This window comes from Lycium barbarum, chromosome 6, assembly GCF_019175385.1.
Source record: "Lycium barbarum isolate Lr01 chromosome 6, ASM1917538v2, whole genome shotgun sequence".
In the NCBI taxonomy this organism is placed as follows: domain Eukaryota; kingdom Viridiplantae; phylum Streptophyta; class Magnoliopsida; order Solanales; family Solanaceae; genus Lycium; species Lycium barbarum.
Genome location: NC_083342.1, coordinates 2,953,942 through 2,970,931, shown reverse-complemented (window position 1 = coordinate 2,970,931; position 16,990 = coordinate 2,953,942). Strand labels below are relative to the sequence as shown.

Below are 16,990 nucleotides of genomic sequence, written 5' to 3'. Positions count from 1 at the left end.
ATGGGGGACCCGTGAAGTCCATGTACCATCCTCCCGATCCCGGTAAAGACCTCGAGCATCGGACACTCATCTCTTTCATATACAATCCGGCAAAGACGTCGTATGTTCCTTTGTCTCACTTATGATCATCAGAACCACGTCACAGGTCATATCAATGTATCATGTAAAATGAGGATGAGTGTCATGCATAATATCAATATCAAGTGAAATCATATCAATATCAATCGTACCACACATGGACACATATCACAATATCAAGATTAAGTCAAGTTTTTTCCTCTATCTATGATAATACAAGATAAATGAGAGACAACTGTATCGCAATCACAATATGGCAACTAAGTACAAATCCAATATCACACACTGGGCAACCAGCCAATAAATCATAAAAGACAACAAGCCCACAAATCAGTAGACAATATCAATCCCAAGTAATCCATCCCAACTCCATACCTGAAGGCGTAACATGCTTTCTCCGACAGTAACTAACTTTACAAATGCTTCGCTAATCGAAATCTAACCAAAAGGTAAACTAGGACAACAATATAACTCAAGTCACTTGGCGCAAGCCTAATCATACCAACTAGTCACTAGCACACACAGCCAAGGAAATACCATGCTCGAATCACAAGGAGACAAGCCACACATAACAGTACCAACCTAGAATTATCCATCCTAACACCGTGTCCGAAGACTTAAACATTCTTTCTCCGTCAATCTCTACTGCGCATATATGAAATCCCAATCAGAGTCTAACTCAAGTAAGTCGTAACCTACCTCAAGGCCGAGCAGGTACCACGAACATCTACTTGATCTTCATCTTCCATTTTCGGAAAGGAAACCGAAACGGAAAGGTCTAAGAATAGTAAGAAATCCAAGTAAGCAAAGTGTCGAGGAACAGGGTATACTCACCCAATGAGAATCTAGAGAATCTATTATACAACTCCGGCCCACAAAGGTAAAACTAGAACATTTCTCCAAAATAGGTTTTCTAGGTCTCCAATGGTTAATAATCTAGATTTTATAGTCATTTAAATCCAAACAAGTCATCAATTGCATTCTTTCTTAAAATCCACAATTTCAAGAAAACTCAAGACTTAACCCATTTTGCGAAATAATAAAAGAAATAGAATTTGAAGTTAGGTAACTAGCTTAGGTTAGGAACCAAGAAGTTCTTTCAACAATGCCATGATTCTAAGTTAAGGAAACCATTTTACCCAACTATGGTTTTACAAGTTAGGAGGTTCCCATTTTATTAAGTCCTAGAATCAAACCTTAATAATAAAAATGAATAAATCAAAGAAAGATGGAATGGTTAAGGTTTAGAGCTTACCCTTCCCAAGGTTTCATGGGATTTTCTCTGAAAGTGTCCACAAAGGTGGCTTGGAATAAGAGTTGGGTGAAAAATGAGGTCAAATCCCGAAATGAGCATTAAATACCAAGTCTGCCCAGCAACCTCTTTGTGGCGAGCACGGGTCGCTGTGGCGGACAACCGTTGCAGCGCATATTCGACCACGGGGGCGCTCATCAAGGAGATTCGATTCTTCCGCCGTGGCGTAGGAGAAATCGCTGGGGCAGAACGTCTAATCCTTTTAATATTTCGCTACGACAAAGATCGGCACGCTGGGGAGGACCCACAGGCGTGGTCCACCCCTCGTTGGGTCTATGCACTAAGCTCGGGTGGCCCTAACTCGATCTTTAATTTCCTTTTAACTCGACTAAAAATCAAATTTTAGCTAAAAAACCCCGCGTACAACTAACAGGGCACAACTAACCAATGATGATTAGGACACGACTTGAGGAAAGTCGATAACGGCCTTAGGGGTCGTTACAGAAGGTCAATATTTTTAGGCTGAAGTGATGAAAACACCCCTAAACTTGACACGTTTTCGTGTCCCTGAACTATTGTCACACTTAAAAACACCCCTAGACTTGGCTAACTACATTTGAATTCACCCCCACGTTGACACATGGCACAACAAGTGTGCTCAAACTCCAACAGGCGCGTGAGTCGCAACCACATCAGTTTTGTTTTTTTGTTTTCAAGAAAAAACAATTTTTTTTTTTACATTTCCCTTTAATTTTTTTTCCTATTCCAACATCTAAATTGTCCCCTCCCTCCATTAAAAAGTGGACTTTTTTAAAATTAGAAAAAACTATTTTTTTTTTAAATGTGGAAAACCCATTTTTTTTAATATAAATCTGGACTGGATTTTTTATTAAAAAAATTTGGAAAAATAATTTATTTATTTTTAAAAAAAATGAATTTTTTATTAAAAAACCTGGACTTTTTTAAAATCTGGAATACTGATTTTTTTTAAGAATAAAGTGGAAAACAGATAATTTTTTTCTAGATTTAAAAAATAATCTAATTTCCCCAGATTATTTAAAAAAAAAATCTGGACTGTATTGTTTATTAAAAAATTTGGACGGGATTTTGTTTTTATAAAATGGGTTTTCCACATTTTTAAAAAAATTCTAGTTTTCCAGTTTTTTTTTTTTTTTAAATCAAAATTTCCAGATTTAAAAAAAAAACCATTGTTCCAATTTTTTTATTAAAAAATTAGTTTTACCAATTTTTTTAAAACAATTTATCTACGTGGAGGACACATAAGACGAAAATGCCAAGTGGAAAGCGAGTGCATTCCACTTGCTGTGGCATGTCAACGCGAGGTGAATTAAAATGTAGTTAGCCAAGTCTAGGGGTGTTTTTAAGTGTGACAATAGTTCAGGGACTAAAGTATGAAAATGTGTCAAGTTTAGGGGTGTTTTCATCACTTCAGGCAGCGAATAAATGCATGACATATATTTGTACATAATCTTTAACAATTAATTATGGTTAGTTAACATGTGTCTCAACTCATTAAATCACTTAACTTTACTGTAGTAAATTTACCTGATTTAGTGTAAACATCGGGTGTTTAAAGTCATATTAGTAACTTATGATGTTGGAAGTGTATGAGAATATAGAAATCTGAAAAGCCAGGGAAACGCAAAACATTAAGATAATAAATCTGAAAAATTGTAAACGTTGTTATCAAGAGATTGCAACTAAAAACGTGAATTCCAAAGCAAACTTTAAAGGAAGATGGAGAAAAACAAAGAAAGATTTGAGTTTTCCCGTGTAAGCACAGGTCCTTTAATCTACCAAAGTTCTTTGAAAAAGAGTATCGTTTCTGTATATATATTCTGAGTTTAACGTGGATATCAAAAATAAAGTGCACACATGGATACTCAATTAACATTAAGAGACTGGTCAAAGCTTTCGGATTTGACACTCGACTTGATTTTTCGAAAGTTGTCTTCTGTTTCTGATTGCTTATGCTTTAGTGCTGTGTGCAAGCCATGGTTTTTCTTTGTATCCAATAATTACGATGCCCTACAACAACGAATCAATTCAAGTTCCATCGAAGAAATGCCTATGCTAATGATCTTTATAAGTACAAATAGCGGTAACTTATACAGTGTGACCAAAGGTAAAATAGTCTCAGACCTTGAGCTACCATTGCCTTCCACTAAGATATGTTGCGGTTCTTCTCATGGTTGGTTGGCTTTTCAACAGTCTGATTCTCTTGCTATCCATCTTATCAACCCTTTCTCCAGTGAGACAATTGGTCTTCCTAGTCCTCATGATCCTGTCGATAAAGTTATTCTATCCAAGAATCCTTCAACCAATCCATATGATTTTGAGGTTGTTGCGACGTTTAAGTCTGGGGTCTGGCCTCATCGATTGGCTATCCTAAAACCCGGTAGTAATGCCTGGGTTTTCACTCCTCATCTCGATATATCACCAGATCATATTCACGATGTGATATACTATGACGACAGATACTATGTTGTCACTTATAGAGGTAGTGTTTTATCCTTGGACAAAACAACTTTGGATTTTAAGGTGATTAATGGAGAAACATTAGCTATGTATTCTGATATTCCCACGAAATTTTATCTAGTAAAGACCACAACTAACGAGTTTCTAATGGTTCAAATATCTAATCGATGTGAAATACTAAGTGATGAGCCAACAAGTGTTATGATTTCCAAGTTGGTAGTAAGCCAAACGACCCAAGAGTACATGTTTGCAGAGTTGGATGACTTGGGTGATGAAGCCTTGTTCTTGTGTAAACACGGTTCTATGTCTGTTTCGGCTTCCAAATTTTCAGGATGTAAAGCCAGTTCTGTATACTATATAGATGTTATGGTGAAGTCAATAGGAATATTTGTGATGGACCTTATACACTTTGAAGATGGCAACTTCCACAACCTTTTTTCTTTCGAGACGGCAAATTTATTTGATGATCTTAACATGCCACCAGTGTTATGGATAATTCCTACCCCAAAATTTACTAGTACTTCCTTAAGACATGGTTGATTGGCTTTTCAAATGTATGATCATAGATTGTTCGTCGTTAATTGCTAAGATGAAGCTATCCATCTCCGTGCACTTAATTAGCATTTGCTATATATGCATGGCATATGATATTATAATTAGATGGTCATAATGATAATGTCTTAATTTTTTGGCATTACTGCGAAGAATACTATTCAGACGATAATCATAGTAAGAAAATGCGCGTTCTTGTAGAAAATTATGTAATTGTATTTCAATCAACATGGCACATCACATATTTATTATAAAGCAGCAACTTGATAAAAATGATACAGTTGAGCAGAAAGGATTTAAATAACTTGTTCATGCATGATGATAAACAAGCACCAGAGAAGAATACCAGATTTCAAAAGAGAGCATCACTAAACCATATCTGTCTTAATATTCTCTCCACAATAAAGGTAAGAAATTGTAATACTGTACAGTGCAAAGCTGCATATGAGTACATGTTCCATCTAGTGAGGGGCCAGAATGACAAAAAAACAGGCAGATCAATACCAAAAATTTATCAGTAGAAGATGGACACCTAATGAGAAACAGTATCAGCTACTAGAATGAGTCTTCTGGTTCCTTCAAGAATCGCCGAAGCATCCCACGTCTGTAGATTATACATCAAACATATCGATATCTTATGCTAAGAGTTAGTTACTTTGTCGTCCCTGATTCGCTGTAGGGAATTTCTGCGCTAGGACAGATACAAGTACAAAATCTACAAGTATAAACCTTTAATAAGTCATGTTGTGGTCCTGCCTTGAAGAAGATATGATGCTTTACTACGAACCTAACAAAAGCAACAAATGTCAGCAGAAGTCCGAAAAACAGCTAAGATGATTAAAAGTTGAAGGCGAATTATCTTATTGTTACCTTAGAAGCATAAGACCTCAAATCTGTACTAGTGATTTGACAAGAACAGTTTCTAAGGCACGCACTCCACATCTCACTGATTATTGGTTTATCTTTTAACAATGGGTTGCAAAACAGCCAGTTCTCTGCCAGAACCAGATGAATATACATTTTGAAAAGATCACAATTCTTATCCTTCAGATTAATGGAGGTTAGAGATCTCAAAATCTGTTCTTCGTCATGTAGCTGCATGAGAATTAAGGTAACGTATACCCAAAAATTGTTAGCTTCAAGAAGTAAACACATTTCAACACCCGGCATGACAAATATATGACGATGACAAGCATGATGAAGCACCGAAAGAATATTTAAATGGTACTCCCTCCGGATCAAAAAGAGTGTCCACTTATCAAATCAAGAAAGAATTTACCTTATTTTTTCAGATTTGCGCCTATTAAGTGCTATGTGATCAAATCTCAATACATATTTGATTAGGGGCAGTTTAGTCAAATTACCTCTTTTTGTCTAGGAGTTAGTATTTTCTTAAGGGGTGTGCAAATGGCTAAGTGGACACTCTTTTTGATCCGGAGGACTCTTAAAAAAAATGTCGACGGGTACGTGTCGGATCCTGCATTTTTGGAGGATCCGACACGGGTGCGGCAGCCATTTTGGAGAGTCCGAGTAACTTAGATTATAGTAAAAGCACATCAAAGCTACCTCGTTATCAAAACATGCTACAAGAAAATGAAAGGCCAGCACACTCCTTAGATGCTTGGAACGAGTAGCCTCTCCAGCTACGCTCTCCACAGATCTCAAGCAGTTGACATCAGTAGGAACTCTGAAGTAATAACTTGTACCATCATATAACTCGGATGCATTGAGTATTAAAAGAATATGAAATTTCTAAATCTACAGATCCACCAAAGCAGGTAAATGAATAACAATTACTAATACTTAAGATGCAAAAGCATCAGAATAGAACAATTTCAACTTTTAACATGCTTTGCAAATCAGCCACAGGGACAAGTAATCCATATAATGTTTTTCACCCTCTACAGCAATGATAAAATGAGATTCAAAATGCATTTTTTTCCAGCTGAAAGGTGTATATTCCAAGTTTGTATTCATATGCAACTTGTCGGGTTCTTCCACCAAATCTATCTCCTCTTTCCACTTCTCTCTTTCTAGTTAAGTGGAGAAGGGATAAGATCCCTCCATTCTTTACCAAAAAAAAGGGATAAGATCCCTCCATGGGCAGAAACAATTGAATACTGGAGCTACTAAAATAATTTAGAACGCAATCAAACAAATAGTAAGATTATTGAAATGTATATTACAACGAACCTGCAGGTGAGGGATTTTGCTATTTTCTGACAGCTAGAATGGAATACATCGTCACTAAAGAAACTAATAAGCGAGTGCAAGCAATCCTTCAACGCTAAAGATAGGCCAAGAAGTTGCCGGTCTAAGAAGAGACAGATCACTGAGGTAATCAGATCTTCTACCTCCAAAGTTGAGAAAACTGAACGTGTAGTCCTACAGAAAAATGAAAAAGCAAGATTGAGATTTAAGGTAATGCCAGGATTCAGGATGGACATAACCTTAAATGTTTCTGATCAAAAGTAGGAACCAAAGTACTTCGTATTGAACATGGCTCTACATCAAGTATTAGAAATACCTTGCTTGGCAGCAAACAGAAACATACTTTATCCAGGTTTTGATATTTTGAGGCGGTCCAGCAGAATCAGACTCTAAGTCACAGCATATAAAGTTGTGAGAATTTATAATTGATAATTGGCCTTTGTAAATACTAAATAACACTATACTAGTAATGAAATCCCAAGATCCTAAGAAACTATGTTCGTCCTTCTTTAAGGTCTAAAGCCAAATTTGCCAACTCTAAGAGACTAACATAAAGACTCCTGCTAGATTCTTAAATTACCTTGGTACCTTGCATACCCTTGCCCATTTTACAAGCCCTAGCTCGCATTATCGCATTTCCAGTTCAATCCAGAGATTTTGGAAATTTATAATACATAAATTTAGCAACCAATATGTGAAGTGAATAACTTAAACCTTATTTGAAAAAATATGCACACACATTTTGCGCCACAATATTTAGTACCCTATAGATGAGAGAGACCGCCACTGATATGCCCTATCCCCACTACTCTTCTGCCCATAGTTCTTGGTAGAACTCTCTAGCAAGCCAAGAATTTATGGTTACTACATAAAAGTATAGATTGAAGCAAATAAGATATACACTGACTAGAAGCTTGATTTGCAGAGGACAATTATTGCTCACAGGAAAAATCAGGCTAAGGTGGAAAATTTGTCTACCTCCATCCACAATTTCCATGCTGGCTGAAGATTTGAAAGGGGAATCCAACAGAAAGCCATATACTTCAAGTGCTCGCATCAGTTCTGAATGATTCGGCAACCATTCCATCTCAAACATTACTTGATCAACCTTACAAAGCATGAGGAGAGAAAAATAAATTAAGAAATCTGCATTGATAAACAGATGATATTTTATTCACCATGGTGCAGAGATGAAAACCTGATTTTTAGGTAACAGAATAGAACACCAAAATTCACATGCTGCCACCCTCAACTCTTCTTTTGGTGAATATGACACTGAGAAGGCATAAGTCAATTGTAACTACATAATTTCTCAGTGTCGGTAATTGGAAAGAATTGCTACTCACTGAGACTAAATGCCCATGCTCCTATGCATTTTTCAACTCGACCATCATTAGTGACCAATTTCAAAAGCCAACCGTTCACAAGCAATCCCTCCAGAAATGCTTCTCCTACAATAGCATCATGGGTATTGAACCCAACAGTTGATCCGATTAAATTAATTAAATAACTGATTTGAATCTTCTAACTTGTTCTTTAGCTATACCTAGGATGAATTCAACATAAAGAGAGAAATAAATAAAAAAAGGGTCCGACCCTCCTCAGTATCACCTAGTAAGAGGCCGTTTATTGGAATAGAAAATTTCGGAAGAATTAGGTTCGAATAAATTTCCTAGGATCCTCTTCCTTTCGAACTACAAACATGGGAATTGTTGAAATAGCTCTTTGATTGAAAGAAGATGATTCCTATAATACATTACTCCAGTCGAGTCCAATGGAATTTCAAATTTTATTTTGTTCAAAACGTGTTGCAGAATGATCTAGAAAGTGAATCGTTCTGAAGATAGAGATTCATTAAGAAAGCATAATTGTGATCGATACCACTAGATTTTTTTATTTTATTTTTAAAAAAAAAAGGTGGGGAGGGGAGGGAAGGAGACAACACCTTCTTCTGTTTTGAGTTCAACCAGTGAATTAACTTCATGCGCTATGAAAGATTGCAAAAGGACACAACTCCTAAGCTCGGGAAATGTCAGTGGGGGTATAGATTTCTGCAGGTCAGACAGGAAAGGTTATATATTACAATTCATTCAAACCCAAGATGCCATCAGAAAAAAATGAATGCTAGGCTCATCTTAGTTCATAGATAAAACCTGGCCCCCAAAAACTTGAAGACCCCATAATGGCATCAGATCATCAGTGCTTATTTCATTCATCTACAAAATAAAAGAAAATTCAATGTTGCCAAACATTAGGATCAAATTGAGAACCATACCCAACTGGAAGAAAGGAAATAAAGATTCATACCTGTTGTTGGCATTTGTTAACATAGTCATAAAGCTCTGCTTCTCTGGTATCATCATCATCTGACTCATCAGACTTCTGGATCTTTGCGCGTTTAGATTCCTTCTTAGGTGTGTTGTTCTTCACTTGGTAGAAATCACTCAGAAGATCATCTAAGCCGATTACCTTCTTTCTAGAAATATTAGTTGAAACAAAAAAAAACATAAGGCAGTAACACAGCATTAAGACCATTCAATTGGCTGAATAAAGAACAATGGAAGAGATGAATAGAAACTAGCCTGTATCCAGTGTTACTTTCTCAACCAGGTAAAATATGTATACTCACTATGTATTCACTATTTTAGAGGGGAAATAAGAAAAGAAAAAATATGAGGTCATCAAAGCATGCGGTCCACATGATATCCCTATAGAGGTATGGAAGCGTTCTGGAGAAGTTGGAGCAACATGGCTTACCAACTGTTCAATATATAATGTTAAGGAATGGAAAGATGTCAAGCAAGTAAAGAAAAGCACCTTGATTTTGATATATAAGAACAAGGAGATATCCAAAAGTTCAAGAACCTACCTTGGATTTGAACTTACGAGTCATGTGACGCAACTTTGGGAAGGAGTAATAGACTAAACAGTAGGCTAAACCGAAAAACCTCTAGTATGATTGCATCTAGCACCGAATGCCTACTTAAGTTGCAAATCTAAAGGTAAACTTCATTACCAGTAGGAAATCCTTCAGCCATCTAAAGCAGTTCTTCCAGCGTTAAGAGAATGTTGTAACTGATGGTTTTGCAAGTTTGTCTCAGATATAAACACCAACTACGATTACAATTGCAATCATAGAGGTGTACGATTAATCTCACTCATCATGGAGGTGAAAGAATAATGGTAGGCCTATCTCAGCCCTAACTCAAGATTGTGCTTCTATACCACGCCTAATCTCTCCCACGGTCATAACATTAATTCTTACACCTTTCCTCTCACCGACTTATATAACAAACAGCCTAGAGGTTAATTCAATTAGAATTAGAATCTAAGACTCAGTCCAAGTGAAACTTTTCCAATAAATACATAATACATAAAAGAACAGTTCAATTATCTTACACCGCGGAATTTAACACTACCAGCTTACTTAAAAGTTAATGCATGTAACTGTAGTAACTAGTAAGCATGGATTCATAACCTAAATAATACTCCCTCCGTCCCAAAAAGATTGTCTTCCTTTCCTTTTATCCTGTCCCAAAAAGATTGGCACCTTTCTATATTTAGCAACAATTTAACTTTATGAGATGATTTACAACCATACAAATATCTAAGGCTAGTTTTGGACCACACATTTCAAAAGTCTTCCTTTATTTCTTAAACTTTGTGGCAAGTCAAACTAAGACAATATTTTTGGGATGGAGGGAGTAACAAAGAACTCGCAACAACGAATTAAACTATGCTGCTACTTCACAAATTTTAGTCAGTGCTTATAACAAAAAATTTATACTCCCTCTGTTTCAATTTGTTTGTCTTACATTCCTTTTTAGTTTGTTTTAAAAAGATTGCCACTTTCCTTTTTTGGCAACTGACACGTTTAAGATCACAAAAAAAATAAAGGGCATTTAGGTACATTCTACATATCTTTTATGTAAGACAACGAGATTCAAAAGTCTTCTTCACTTTCTTAAACTCCATGTCAAGTCAAAACTAGACGAACAAATTAAAAAAGAAGGTTATTGTTTCTTTTCCAGACTGCTTTGTCATGCTTTATTTAGCATTCTTGCCTTGGCTCCGTTTACTTCTGCTATTTCTTTTTTTTTTTCTTTTTTTGTGGGGGGACTGCTGTGCTTTTTGCTTTTCTTTGAGCTGAGGGTCTATCGGAAACAGCCTCTCTACCTTCACGGTAAGGGTAAGGTCTGCGGACACTCTACCCTCCCCAGACCCCCACTTTGTGAGATTACACTGGGTATATAATACAACATATTATGAAACAGCTAAGGGGTCAGTGTGTATCACTTAAAATTTACACAAAAATGTTAGAAAAGACTCTCTATTTACTTGATTAAACCACCTATAACTCAAACCCTAGATACCCACCATCTAATATTACATGACAAACATGAAAAACAAATAAAAATTGTTTTCTAAGGGAAAAAAGAACTTACTTTTTCTTGGTAACAATAGGGCTAATATGTGAAGGTTCTTCAAATTCAAAATCCAAAGGTTCATCCATTTCAGTCATCTTTAATTTCTTCAAATACAAAGAACTAAGCACAAATCCACCAAGAAAAAAAAAACTATTAATCTGTGTATAATATATGGTAGTATTTTTTGTTTCTGTGCTTATGAAGATTTTGAATAATAAAAAGGAGACAAATGGTCTTAGATTTCTTTTATAACCTCAGCTTTGCCCGGGAAAAATAAAACCGTGTTTGGTGAAAACATTTTCCTAGGAAATAAATGGGTTTTTACTTATTTTTTGGTGTTTGATAAATATGCAAAAAAAATATTACTTTCTCTGTTATAATTTATGTGATATACTTTTCTTTTAAATCTGTCCCAATAAGGATGATACATTTATATACTTTGAAATAATTTAACTTAAAACTTATATTTTTACATTTAATGAAATGATTTATAACCATATAAATATCTATGACTTGTTTTAGATCAGAAGTTTCAAAAGTCTTCTTTTTTTTCTTAAACTCTTGCATAGGTAAACTATGAAGATTTTGAATGGAGGAAAAAAAAAAAAAGACAAATGGTCTTAGATTTTATTTTATAGCCTCGGCTTTGCCCGGGAAAAATAAAACCTTGTTTCCTTTTCATTTCTTTTTGGATGAATTGCATTTTGACCTGCAACTTTTCCATCTTGTATCAACTATTTTTGGAACGAGGAAATGATAAAAATGGTCTCTTATGTTTGGGGATAGGTTTAGATAGTCGCTCAATATATTATTGGGTAGCTTTTGGTCCTTTAAGTTTGCCAAAAAAGAGTAATTTTGGTTTCCGTCAAATTCAAAATGTTTGTCTTACTTTTCATTTTAATTCATTTCAGAAAGAATGTCTCTTTCCTTAATTGACAACTTTTTAATTACAATTCTCCACATGACATGTTCAAAACCACCAAATTAAAGGGAATTTTGATATATTCTACATAGTTTTAGTTTTAGATCACAAGATTAAAAAAATCTTCTTTACTTTCTTAAAGCTCGTGCTAAGTCAAAACCAGATAATTATTTTGAAACAGAGGGAATAACTATTTTTATTTGTTAGATTTGAGGGAACTGCGAAATTGCAACACAAAAAATTGCAATATACACTAAAAATAGCAGAAGTTGCACATTGAAGAGGTACACCAAACTCTAGAAAATAAGCCAAAATAGTAGTAGAAACTAAAAAAAATTATACTTGTGAGTTTTTGCAAAAAAAAGTTATTTGATATTTGATAGAAAGGAAAAATGCTCACTTTTGATAAGTTTAAACGACCAAAACTATTGAAGAATATATTTAAGAGACCTGTGAACCTAACCCCAAATAGTAGTAGAAACTACAAAAATTATACTTGTGAGTTTTTGTAAAAAAAAAAAAAAAAGTTATTTGACATTTGATACAAATAAAAAATGCCCACTTTTGATAAGTTTAGACGATCAAAACTGTTGAAGAATATATTTAAGAGACCTGCGAACCTAACCCCAAACGTAGTACATCATTTTTGTTATTACATCTCTTCTTGGTACAACTATTAAGAACTCCAATTTTGAAACTGGAGGGTGACTTATCTATTTATGTACTTTCCTGAAATATTGTTAATATCTTTCACTGACTTTTGAAAAAAGGAATCCCACAGCCTGATAATAGCACATGTTTAAGTAGTGAGTGTTATACGAAAGAAATTGAATCTAAACTATCTTGAATTATAAGTTTATATTTGGCTCAGTTCAAGTTTGATAATTAATCATTTGAATGACTCATATTGATTGGCTCATTTGCTCATCAAACTCTCGTTCAATTATGTCCAGATCAAAACTAGTCCTATTAATTGAACTTTTGCTCGTTGGAACTGATTATCTGCACTAATTAATACCTATCAAGGACCACCAAAGATTGTGGTATGAATGTATGATAGATGAGATCTTTATTGTGGTATGATAGATAAGTGTTTACTTTTCGGGTTCAAGTCCTAGAAAAAATCATGATAGGGAATGCTTTCCTTTAATGAGTTTTACGGGGCGTGAATATAAATTAGTCAGAGCCCCACAATAACTATCGGACGTTAGAAACAAAAACAAAAACATGCCAAGGATATGATCTACTAATACTGTCTTTTAGCCTGATTATTTTAACCTGTGTGCCACCAAAAAAAACAGACAAACCTGGCCTGTCATGAAATTTCCAGCCAACTCCCTAATTTGTAATACCAAGTTGCAGAAAATCTCACAATTTTTAATGTTCACTTTCTGCTCAACTGGTCAACAATATACTATATTTCTATGAATGCATACACAAACAGATAGACAAAGACCATTTTCCTTTCAAATCATTGATACATAAATTATCAAGAAAAAACTACGTATTACATAGGCCAAATATTTTGCCCTACTTAGTACATCCTAAAAATTTTTGTCTCTTCAAAATGTTCTTAGTGTATCCTATTGCTGTTTGTTGAAGCCATTTCTGCCTCAGTTGCCTCAGCTTGCTCTCTGAACTTCTTGTATATATCACCTTTATAAAAATTCCTAGTCCTTGCAACCAAAATCAACGAGGCTAGCGCGCCAAAAAACACGACACTTGCCAAGATAACAAAAGCCTGTCGATAACATTGGTTCCCGACACATGTCAATTCTTTAACAGATGATCTAGTTAACCCCTTTTTCGCAAGATCCTTCAATGCCTGCCTATCGTAAAGCGGTCCAGTAACCTTCACATTCAATATGTATGAGCCAAGAGGACTAGCCAGTTGGCCACAATTGAACAATGTGGAGTAATACTTTAATCCGAAAAGCTCAGAAATGATCGAATACAACAAAGGCAATTGCGCTCCAAATGAGAACCCGATTATCACTGATGCCATGTAGACTGCTCCCGGAAATGGGAATGCGATGAGTAGAAGTCCAATGCAAGATAACAAAAGGACTAATGTCATCATAAGTGTCCTAGGGAATTTGTACTTAACAAGTAAGGTCTCGGATACAAATCCTGCGAAAATTCTCCCAAAAAAGTTCCATATGCTAAGAAGTGACACAAAGGACTTAATTGTTGTTGTTGGATATCCTAAAGACTCTCCGATTTGTCCCAAGTTATCGACAGCTGTCAGGCTCGTTCCAAGTCCACAGAACGTAGCAACGAACAAAATCAACATATCGGTACTTAACAATGCTTGTAATATGCTATAATCTTCACCTCTTGCTGGTTTATTGAAGAAAATATCATTGAACCAAAAACACTTAGAATTATTAGTATCTTGACTATCTTCTTTCTTGGTTTCCAAGGCTATAGATTTATCTTCTTTCTCTAGTACTACTACTACTTGTGGAGGATCAATAGGCAAATTCTTTCGACGAAAGACACCTAACTCTTCTCGAACGAAAACTAAAAGAGGGAGAAACAACAAAGCACAAGCAATAGTGGCAATTACAACATAAGCAGCATGAGTAAAATGAATTGCTTTTTCCAACAATGTCATGACCATAAGAAATAATGCTAGCAAAATTGTTATAGCCAAGCAATAGTAGAAAACTCTAAGCTGATTCGGCTGCTTAACGACTCTCATTTCACGAATCACGTACACGAAAATCACAGATATTGCAGCTGGTAGCCAAGCTATAAGCAAAATGAGTGATTTAGCATCATTTCCATATACAGCTAAGTATAATTGTGTCATTATAGCACCACTTAGACCAGTGAACCCTTTCAATAAACCTATCATATTTCCCCTACTTTCAGGGAAGTTTCTAACAGATGTAACAAGAGCCCCCGTATTCGCGAAATTCTGTGAATTGGCCCCTAAACATATGTACATACACATAAGCCAAACTTTTGGTTTTGGGACTTTGCCAACAACAGAGAGCCATATCATGAAATAGCCAGTGAAATTCATGGCTGCACCAACTAGCAAAACAAACCATGTTGGAGTTATTTCAGCTAGTAAACCAGAAAATACTCCAACATTAGCACCAAGATCTTTAAAGAATCCTAAGAGATTAAGTGTTGTTTGGTCATATCCAAGTGAAGCTTTTATTTCTTTAGAGTAAGTTCCAAACAGATAAGTAGCACCTGCTCCAGCCATGATGAGAAAAGAGGCAAAAAGAGAGAACCACCTACCTTGAACAACATGATTGGTGAATTGCAAAATTTCATGGCCTTTTCCCATTGGCACCTCTCCCATATCTCTCCTGATGAAAAAATATGTGAAGTAAACAACAAAATGAAGAGAGAATAATCTCTTAAGTACTACAGCTTGCACTTGTCTTGGTTTTTGTGTATTTTATAATCGGATCCAGTCGAACTCAGTAGCTTTGATACAGATTTTGTATTTGTGTTGAAGATATCAATCTCGAATTTAGTAAGTTATCTTGCGTGGAATTTATAACCTATAAACTTAAAATCTTGAATCCGACTCTTTGTATTAAATGCAATTAGCTCATGTTGGTAAGTGAGTGGGACGGATCTACAATATAGTTTGTTGTTCTGTCAAACTAATATTAGCTTTGAGACAAATTCTGTATTTGTGTTAAGAAATCAAATATCTCGACCATAGTAAATTGTATTGTCCTAAAATTCAGAACTAATAAACTTAAAATTCTAAATCTGACTCGGGGATAAAATGCAATTAGCTCATGTGGTAAGTGAGGGGAGCTGAGAGTTGATGGAGAAATCAAACTAATCAAGGACCACTTTAGAGGTCAAAAGAAAGATGGTTGATAAATGTGAAAGAAAATACTAATATAAACAAAGACTAAGACCAAAGAATGATTAAAATACTCAATCAGCCAAAAATCTAGGAGCCTTTTATGGCTGGCTATACTCAACAAAAAAGAGTTAGAATAATTGTACTTATCCTTTAAGGAAAAAAAGGTCTCTACTTTCTATATATTAGATGGTGAAAATGACAAGATAGGGATTTTCTGGTTGTATAAATCTTCTGTAATTCAGATTATTTCATGCTCATACTAAATGCAAGGACATTAATAACTAACCAAATTGGGAGATTTAAATGGTCCTTTGGCATGAACTTCTTGTGTTATTAATTGAGTTTCTCTTTTTAGTTTTATAATAATAGAAAAGAAGTTAACTTTTTGTTCCAAAATTACTGTCTTTTTTTATGGAAAAACGTTGAAGTTCCGAGAGGTGTGCCTTAAATATTGGATTTGCTATACAACTGGATTCTGGCTCAAATCCATTGCACGTTATCATGATTCAGACTGTCCTAATAGCACATGTTGCTCATACTCTCTAAAAATATTGTTAGGTATGTATTGGATTTTTCGAAAATAATGTATTTTTGCATAATCTAACACAAATTCGACTATATTTTTGAAAAGTCTGAACAATATAACTTATTGATCATATTAAGCGATTTTCTTCAACTAGTAATTAATAGACTCAAGTAACAACACTTATCCACACATCCAAAATATGGCTTTTGCTAATATGACAAGGGGAAAGAATTGTTTGTCTTTGTGATTAGTGCACGTTGGACTACACTAAAAGGTAAGCTTGGATGCGTAAACTACCACACAAAGAATGCGTAACAACAACAATTACTACATCTCAATTTCAAATAAGTTAGAAGTTGACTATTTATAATGACCAATGATCATATTTGTTTCCCATTCAAAATTCTCAATAACACAAGAAATTTGTTAGCGCATTACAAAAATTCTCAAGTCAAGTTAAAAAAAACCCCCCATAGTGAATCCCAGATCTCAAAGGGTCACGATTCTTGAAATTTTACAAGGAATCGCACGAAAGGCGCATGCTATTATGTTATTCAGACTCTTTAAAAATGTCTTCGGATATGTGATGGATCCTTCAAAATCTATGTTTTTTTGAAAGATCCGTTACAAGTGCAACTCTACTTTTGAAAAATCCGAGTAACATAGCATGCAAAATGGT

At 35.0% G+C, this 16,990-nt stretch overlaps 3 protein-coding genes across 3 annotated transcripts; 1 reads left to right on the top strand and 2 right to left on the bottom strand.

Annotated features, from left to right (window-relative positions):
- The first annotated feature begins 3,226 nt into the window (after positions 1-3,226).
- LOC132600308 (F-box/kelch-repeat protein At1g57790-like) lies at positions 3,227-4,369 on the top strand. The gene has a single exon (XM_060313374.1). The coding sequence runs from the start codon at positions 3,227-3,229 to the stop codon at positions 4,367-4,369; it is 1,143 nt and encodes a 380-aa protein (XP_060169357.1).
- Positions 4,370-4,731: 362 nt separating this feature from the next.
- On the bottom strand, positions 4,732-11,283 carry LOC132600472 (uncharacterized). The gene is made up of 12 exons (XM_060313665.1): positions 11,038-11,283; positions 8,900-9,068; positions 8,746-8,808; positions 8,538-8,643; positions 7,939-8,043; positions 7,791-7,867; positions 7,571-7,700; positions 6,909-6,981; positions 6,575-6,766; positions 5,948-6,068; positions 5,252-5,476; positions 4,732-5,168 (listed from the first exon to the last, which is right to left on the bottom strand). The coding sequence occupies exons 1-12, from the start codon at positions 11,112-11,114 to the stop codon at positions 5,121-5,123; spliced, it is 1,386 nt and encodes a 461-aa protein (XP_060169648.1). The 5' UTR covers positions 11,115-11,283; the 3' UTR covers positions 4,732-5,120.
- A 2,021-nt stretch (positions 11,284-13,304) lies between these two features.
- On the bottom strand, positions 13,305-15,604 carry LOC132600471 (protein NUCLEAR FUSION DEFECTIVE 4-like). Its single transcript, XM_060313664.1, has one exon. The coding sequence runs from the start codon at positions 15,258-15,260 to the stop codon at positions 13,515-13,517; it is 1,746 nt and encodes a 581-aa protein (XP_060169647.1). The 5' UTR covers positions 15,261-15,604; the 3' UTR covers positions 13,305-13,514.
- Between the last annotated feature and the right edge of the window lie 1,386 nt (positions 15,605-16,990).

Excerpts from the sequence above, each read along its gene's own strand:
- LOC132600471 (XM_060313664.1), bottom strand. The coding sequence starts at position 15,260 with ATGGGAGAGGTGCCAATGGGAAAAGGCCATGAAATTTTGCAATTCACC.
- LOC132600308 (XM_060313374.1), top strand. The coding sequence starts at position 3,227 with ATGGATACTCAATTAACATTAAGAGACTGGTCAAAGCTTTCGGATTTG.
- LOC132600472 (XM_060313665.1), bottom strand. The coding sequence starts at position 11,114 with ATGACTGAAATGGATGAACCTTTGGATTTTGAATTTGAAGAACCTTCA. Across the intron at positions 9,069-11,037 it reads CCTATTGTTACCAAGAAAAA|AAAGAAGGTAATCGGCTTAG; the intron begins GTAAGTTCTTTT and ends TAATATTTCTAG. Across the intron at positions 5,477-5,947 it reads TAGCATGTTTTGATAACGAG|CTACATGACGAAGAACAGAT; the intron begins GTAGCTTTGATG and ends ATTCTCATGCAG.